This window comes from Ranitomeya variabilis, chromosome 5 (genome assembly GCF_051348905.1).
Source record: "Ranitomeya variabilis isolate aRanVar5 chromosome 5, aRanVar5.hap1, whole genome shotgun sequence".
NCBI classification, from domain to species: Eukaryota; Metazoa; Chordata; class Amphibia; order Anura; family Dendrobatidae; genus Ranitomeya; species Ranitomeya variabilis.
The window spans coordinates 648897941-648906138 of NC_135236.1; the positions used below are offsets into that span (position 1 = coordinate 648897941).

Below are 8198 nucleotides of genomic sequence, written 5' to 3' on the forward strand. Positions count from 1 at the left end.
TTGAGATGAACACTTTATTAGACCTTTAACGTAGCGGATACAATACAGTACATTCAGAATGTGTTTATTATGAGACTGTAGAACCAGTCATTCAAAAATATTCAAAATATAAGGACAAATTTTATTTTATGAATACATCTTTCGATCACAAAGAACTAATGACGTCACCGAACATCCATACACACGGAGACCTAGGCGTCTCATCCTTGGTTTCTTACTCGGGTTGTAGACGTTGGTGGGAGGACGGTAACCCTTGTGGTTACGGACGTGCTCCCCTGTAAGTTTTGTGCTGTACAGGTATAAGTGCCATCATCCACAGCACGAGATTCATCAATATACAAAATACTTTGAAACTCCTGCATTAACGTTCCTCCACGTCTTGTCTGTGATGTGTTCTCCCGGACATAAGGAGGTCGGCCAATCTATAGAAAGAAAGAGTCGTAAATCGATGATGATGGTCGTTTTATGACTATGGCTTTAAAGGTCTAATCATGATTACATTACTACAATTTCCAACATGTCCAGGTCACTTATCTTTTACCTGTTGCCCAGGATATTCCCAGGTGAACTCCACACTGATTTCCAGTTCTCCTAAAACGGTACAGGTGACAATGAAATTCTCTCCTGCTCGTATTGACTTCACTGATGCTTCAATGGTGGGTTTGGGTGGGGCTGATGGGTCTGCAAAAAAATACAGAACTTTTTGAAATTGAAATCTTATCTTCCGAGTAACATTTTTTACCTCATCCCCCAACAACCAACTTTCTTGGCGTAACTGGGGATTATTGAACACATTGGAAGATGATATTTAGGATCTATTGTAACATTGCATCCAACTCCCTTACTGGCCCTCAGAGTTCCTGTGGATGTGGTCACTTATCCCGCAGTGACCATCTTCAGTAAGGTGGGGCCTCAAACTGTCCCTGGAACTGGGACCTTGTCCCAAGGGTACTCTTGAAGGTAGAAAGGCCTGAGTCTCTGACCTTACTATGCTCCTGTTAAACCCTGATCTATCCCGTCCCCCACCCCATAAGGCATTGGACAGAAATATAAGGAAACAAGACGCAAAGACAAAACAGGGATAACAGAAAGCAACAAATATACAAACACTCACCAAAGGTAAAGAGGAATATAGAGAATGATAGGAATGTGCCAACCAATTGGAATAGCACAATGACGAAAGCATACACCCGAAAACTGCACGCAACAATCTCCAGCAGCAAGAGTAGTAGCTCCTATTCAGCACAGATAAAGAAGCTAGCAAGCAAAGCTTTCACTGGCAAGGCAGAGAGGGTCAGGCCAGGTTTTATAGGGAGAGGTAATGACCAGATCAGAAGCAGCTGAAAATTTAGCTGCAAGTTTCTGACCAGCACAGAAAGGGTTGTTAACCTCTTCAACACCAAAAGAAACAAAATCCATTTAATATGGGACACAAACACACAGGCTAAATGGAAGATCTGCGATTCACAATATGTAGTGATCTCCCAGGAGGACGTGACACACTTGTGACATCACTGTAGGCATTCCTTATGGCACCCCTCTTGTATGTAATATTCTCCTTGAAAATGGAGATAAAGCATTGAATTCAGAGGCATACAAAATAAATCCTCAAAACAAGTTGTGTGTGTAACGCCTAATTTTGGGACTATATGAATTTTTTTTGTAGAGAAAGCAAAATCTGTACTGTTCTTGGGGTCACCGTACTGAGCAACGAGGCTTCTTTTCATGCTCCTGTCCTCTCCGTGTTTTCATGGATGGGACCATAGCCATTATAGTCTGTGGGGCTGATCACATGTCCATGTTTTATAGCACACCAGGTGTCCACAAAATAACATGGAGACATGATGGTTTTTGATCCATGTCACCAATCAAATTCACCTATCCAAATTAAAAAGTCTGTGAAAAAAGGACAGCAAACGGATACCATCCATGTGTTATCAAAGTGCTGAAGTTTGGAATTAATATTTTTTGCATATGAGACAAACAGGTATCATCATGATGGTAAAAACGGACACACAGATCAAAAATGGACGAAAATTTGATCCAGCACACGAATTAAAACAGTCAATTTTTTCCCATGTGCAAAAAAGCCTAGACATCTGAATAAGGCCTTAGAGGGGCTGTACAAAATGGGAGAAACATGGCTCATATGCCCTACCAAACACAACCTGTGGTCATTTTTGGGGAAGGAAGCAGCCATGTCTTCCTAATCCTGTATGGTACAACAACCAGTTTTTGGTAAAGCGTGGTAAATAAAAGCAAAACTAAAATCTATAACATTGTTGAACGCCTCTTGGAATAGTTAAAAATCATGTCTGGTTTAATCTAAACTTTATGAACAAGAATTTCTAGGACTTCCTTGAAGGTGTTGGATGGTGGTAATTTATCATATATGCTGATATACGGGAAGATTGGGCATTTTGTTCTTACATTCCCACTCATTCAGATGTCAGTGATTTCTCTCATACTCAAAAAAAGGTCTGAGCTTCGTCAATGTTTTTTATCAGATTGTCACCACAGTTTGGTCAGTGCCAGATTTTACGTTCATAATTTGGTCAGAATTTCATACGTTTTTCTCGGATGAACTGATTGAGGTTTCTCATACCAAACACTCTGCGAAAAATGGACAGCACACACTTTAATGTCCCTTTCAACAGGAGTTACTTAATCGTTAAAAGCAAAAAAAGGGACAAAGGTTTGTGAAGATCACTTTCACCCTCACAAACCTAAAATTCAAGAACACCATAGCCAGAGCCTTCACTCCCAGGTCTGAAAAAGTTTTACTCTACTTACCTTTGAAATTTGGGGCCCACATCACTGGTCACAAGGGTCAAACGATCTTTTCTTATTGCTTTAGTATAAGACATGTGATGACATGTTGTAGTTGCCACTTGACCATGGCAGCCAATCACTGGTCGCACAAAGATGCCACTTTGGACAACATATAACCAGTGATGTCAGTGATTAGCTGCCATGGGCACTTGACTTGGCCATAATTTTGTTTTATACATTATTACTTGTGATGAGTGATCGTGCTGGTGCCAGGTTTGCCTCATCCGTAATGGGTCTGTCACCTAGGATATAGGGGGAGAGCTCGGGGATGAGAGAACGCGCTGACAGGAACTGACCGATGGTGTCCTGATGAGACGCCACAGATAACGCTGTCCTCGCTAACACCGCAGTCTCCGCTTACATTGCGGACCGTTAAGAGACTACTGACTCAGCCAATGACGCTGACAAGACCGCCCTGGCCGGGAGTACTGATCGTGAGAGGCAAGGTCTGTGTTTGGGATACAGGTGCTTATCAGTACGGCACAGCGGACCGAGCTGGCCATTATAGAGTGTGTCAGGAACAGTGTCACAGAGTCCGGCAGTGTAGGGACTCTCACCGCTGAGGGAAGAGACTATTCCTCCTTCCTCCCTTCATCCGTTAGGGCCAGTGCCCGTGATAATACCACAGATTATCACCGCCATCACCAGGTTCACCAGAGGACATCACCACCGCCAGGACCACCAGAGGACACCGCCATCATCAGGACCACAGGAGGACACCGTTAACGCTAGAGAAGTTTACCCCATTTTTTCACAGAACTGTTGTCACGTAATCTAGACATCCTCCGTCACGGCCAGGACCACACCCACAGCTGATGCCCAAAGTGTTCCGAGTATTATTTGTATTATTCTCCCCTGTTCGTTAAAAAACATTCCCCCTATTAGTTCTCTCTGTATTAGGTATAACCTTGCTCCTTGTGTACATATCTCCCTGCGAGGAGTAACTATTGTTTAATAAACCCCTTGTTAACCCTTGGTCTGCCTCCTGTCCGCCACTGCATCCCGCTACCTGCTTACACTGGGTTAAGGTGTTATCTGACCATGCTCGAGTGCTAACCGAGTCTCTTCGACGTGCTCGAAAAATTTGTTCGAGTCCCCACGGCTGCATGTCTCACGGCTGTTCGACAGCCACAATACATGCAGGGTTTGTCTGTCTGTTAGGCAATCCCTGCATGTGTTCCGGCTGTTGAACAGCAGCGAGACATGCAGGCGTGGGGACTCGAACATATTTTTCGAGCACACCAAAGACACATTACATGTGGTGAGGTATTTTTTATTGGTGGTAAGGCTTCATGCAGATGTCCGTGAGTCACGTATGTGTTCTAGCTGTGTTTTTAACACATAGAACAAATACCCATTATAATCTCTGGAGCTTCTCACATGTCCATTTTTTTGAGGACCGAGTGGTCTACAAAAAATCTCAGACATGTCCATTTTTGATTTGCATCATGGAATTCTATGGGTGTGGAATAATTACGGACAGCACACAGATGGCATCAGTGTGAAATCCGTCTGCCATCAATGATTAACATTGCAATGAATCGGAATTGCTTTGTCATTTATCTATTAAACACTGATGAAAATCAAATTAAAAACACCGATAACTCACAGAATTTTGCGCATGTGAAAAATCACTGACGTCTGAATGAGGCCTACAATGAATTGTAATGAGGTTGTTAGATTTGATCTTTCTATGTAACTGGAGTATGGTAACAGCACTTACAGTGCACATATATCAGCATGTACTTGGTCGACATCTGTCGAAGGTTTCCGAGCTCAGCAATGCAGAACAGAGATCCCGCAAGAGATGGTTGTGGCTGGTATATGACAATTCCCTTCTTCTGGTCATAAGCAATCTTCACTCCATCCACGGGGATCTGCTCTGGTGGAAACTCTCTATGAAGAGTCACTTTGGCAAGTGGGTTGGTAACTTGGCATGGAAGTAGTGCTGGCTGTCGTGTTCGAAGCTGGACAACCACATAATAGTCTTCTGTTGGGACAAAAAGTTCCTGAGGATCTAGAGGAAAAGGTTTAGAGAAAACAAAGTAAGTGTAAGAGGTAATCTATGACTGATCGTCTAAAAGCAGACAACATACCATCAGTTACCCATAGGTGAGTATATTTCCGCTTATTGCTAGGTTATTTTCACACCAGTGTTTGTGTTATAAGCTCACCTGCCACAAACACAAAGGTCTTGCCGGTTTTCTCTTCTCCACCATGGCAGCCATGTCCACTGCACTGGTAACCACCACAGCCGAATTCCCCTGTATCGGCTGCTGAGGCATTAATCAGGATGAGCTGACTGTAACGTCCAAAGTGTTTTATCCTTGGATGAAATAGACAAAATGATCTCATTGATTAAAAAATGAATATCTCTATATGGGGAAGCAAGTGACCTACTGCACATGGGTGACTTTCTTTGGCTGATAGAATGACAAAACAGTGGAACTTTGCAGCCCATGTACATGATTAATAAGCATATTAAGATGATACATTGCAGCCAAAAAAAATTGGGGGTTACTCAGACTTGCCATTCATACACATTTGCAAGGTCTCCCTAGTTTGACCCTGAACCAACCAAAGTCTAGGCACATCCAAAATTTGGTGGCACTCCTTGCAGTAGTTTCAAGCCTTGGATTAGGACCAAGCCTTGGATTAGGGATGTTTACCAATTCTAAATAAAGTAGTAGCGATCGGTTCTTATCAATTTATATTTCCTGCTGGACTAATCCAAAGATCCTTGTTAATGGGGAAGATTGTTCTTTAGTGATCAATATGAAATTATGGCCGAGCTAGGACAGACATACCATTGATTTGATCTGTACCGAAACAGTGGCGCATCTTCCATCTCCAAAGCAGCAAGCAGCCTCTGTTGCAGACTCATAGAGGGGTGCAATGTGATGAGTTATTGGACTACAAAGAGCCCATATACAGGGCACAGGAGCCATCTTCTGAATGTATTTGCCCCTAGTCCAAACAGTCCCCTATACTTCCTACTGTAATCTGACTACTACGAAAGTGCAGCACACAGGAAAGATTGAAATAAGCCTGAGACAAAATAGGTAACTCTCGTGACACTGACAAATCCCTATGTTACCCTATACCACTGGAGATGTTGTTATAACCTCCTTCACCACCCTTGACCACGGGGTGCATTACCATTAACCCATTTACTTTCCTTAAACACCAAGAATGTTAATAATGTTTTTATTAAAGGGAGTCTGTCTCCTCCAAAATAGATATTAAACAAGCTATATCGTGATTTAGGTGACTTAGCTCCTATAAAAATTATATCAGCATTGTACTTGATACTGGTTCAATTCCTGAGAAAATAACTTTTAATTTGTAAGCAAATGAGGGAGCCTCGGTGCCCCTCTGGCGTGATTAAAAGCTCTGGCCATGCCAGTGAGCAATTTAATCAAAAGTTGGGGAAGCCCCCAACATGCAAATGAAGGGGTATAGTGGTGCACCAAGGTCTTGGCGATACCAAGGGGGCATCAAAGCCCTCACATTTACATACATACAAATTAAATGTTACTTTCTCAGGCACTGAACCAGGTACAGTATGATTTCTATAGGGGCTAAATCCTTTATATCCCTGTATAGCTCATTTAAAATCCATTTTGGGGGTGACATACTCTCTTGAAAGGAGTTGTCTCCAATAAGCAGCCACAATGGCAATCAGCTGATGGCTCTAGGTTCCACTACTGGCACCCTTGGCAAAAAACTTATTTTTCCATGACATTTAATGACATCCCCAATATAGTACTTCATGGTAGTCATTAGGATACCATATCTTACAGTTCAAGGATGGCTTGGGTTCTACAAAACAGAGGCTCTCTGATCCTACCTATAAAAGAAGTCCTCAAAGATGACCTTCAGCATCACACCCATATACTGCATTTCCTAGTCAAACGTATGGACTGAGGCTGTCTTCAAGAGACATTAACCACCTTACTGATCGATACTAAAAGTGCCATGCCTAATGCTTTTATCTCAGAAGTATGGGCGTAAATGCCACTGTCAAGTAAAGACTTGTCAAGGCCCAAGGACTGACATGTCATGCCACTGTTCCTTGTTAATGTATGACTTGTGTAACCTTCACTACACCATATTTTGGAAGTTCTACTTACTTTAATCTTCCTTCATCGTCCTCCTGCAAGTAATGAGGATAATTCCAGCGTACAGAAGTGCCCTTACAGCGGAAATCCAAGTTCTGACCGGCTTTTATTGTCACTGTGTCACTAATTGGTTGAAACTTTCCTTTCTTCACAACTTGAGACAGAATGGACCCTGCTGTTTGGCCCTGGGAAGATGAGGAAGCAGGTTTAGCCTTGGGCTGATGTTTGATGATGTCCTGCTTGGGCTTATTTGTCGTTGATTTGGTTGATGCCCCAAGGGCCGCTTGCTTCATCACTTTCTTGCTTGCAGCCTTCTCCTGTTTTTGCCTGACATCACATTCAGCTGGGAAGAAATTCATGATTAAGTTAGTTAAACAATGGTACATAATACAAAGTGTGTATGGGCTTAAGGGTGTTTCTGTGTTTTTGGGGGTGATTTTAGGCACGCTGGTGAAAGATTTTGTCCTTTTCATTCTCATATTGTATCCAAAGCAGTATAAATGTATAAATAAATCTTTGTGTCCTGGGAGATGATCCATTTTCCTCTTTCTCCCATAGTCATATTTCAAAATGGTGATACTTTATGTACATTGCAACCTATGGATTGCTAATAAAATGCATTAATCGCGGAATTTCAGTTTATATTTAACATATGCTGCAACATCTCGAGTGAGGCCGAAGATGTACTAAGAACGTACTATAACTTTCACGGTTTACGAGAAAATCTAGTTGTGAATTTGTGCCGCCTCGTACAGTACAATAATCCCTCTGTGCATTGATGTACATTGGATGTGCGTGCAAAGCTAAGGGAATGATGAGCTATAATATCAGAAATGGGGGAAACAGATGGGTCAGAACTTACCTAGAAGTAAGAGGCTGGGTAGTAGGATCAGCAGCAGTTTGTAATCCATGACTAGTCCTGTAAATTCCTCTCCAGAGTGAGAAATTGTGTGTACAGGAGGAAAGCTATGGAGGGTCACAGGAATCCACACTGCTGACTTTACAGAAGGAGGGGAGGTGCATTCAGGGGACATTTTAAGGAGGTGGTGAGTAGGAATGAAGAGGTAGGATTGTACTAAAGCATGAATTCAGGAACTTGAAGAAAAAAACCCATGTGTAGCCTAAGTGAGTCTGTAAAACTGTCTGGCTGAGTACTATAACATTTTGGAGATCTTAAAGGGCATCTGCAGAGTGATCAACCCACCTAAGCCATGTGTATGAGGATGCAGGTCATAGAAAGATGAG

At 42.4% G+C, this 8198-nt stretch overlaps 1 protein-coding gene across 1 annotated transcript; it reads right to left on the reverse strand.

The window, feature by feature from the left end:
• Nucleotides 1-18: 18 nt before the first annotated feature.
• LOC143773996 (platelet-derived growth factor receptor-like protein) lies at nt 19-7935 on the reverse strand. Its single transcript, XM_077261292.1, has 6 exons — nt 7816-7935; nt 6966-7296; nt 5007-5158; nt 4556-4849; nt 542-681; nt 19-422 (listed from the first exon to the last, which is right to left on the reverse strand). The coding sequence occupies exons 1-6, from the start codon at nt 7862-7864 to the stop codon at nt 201-203; spliced, it is 1188 nt and encodes a 395-aa protein (XP_077117407.1). The 5' UTR covers nt 7865-7935; the 3' UTR covers nt 19-200.
• Nucleotides 7936-8198: the final 263 nt, after the last annotated feature.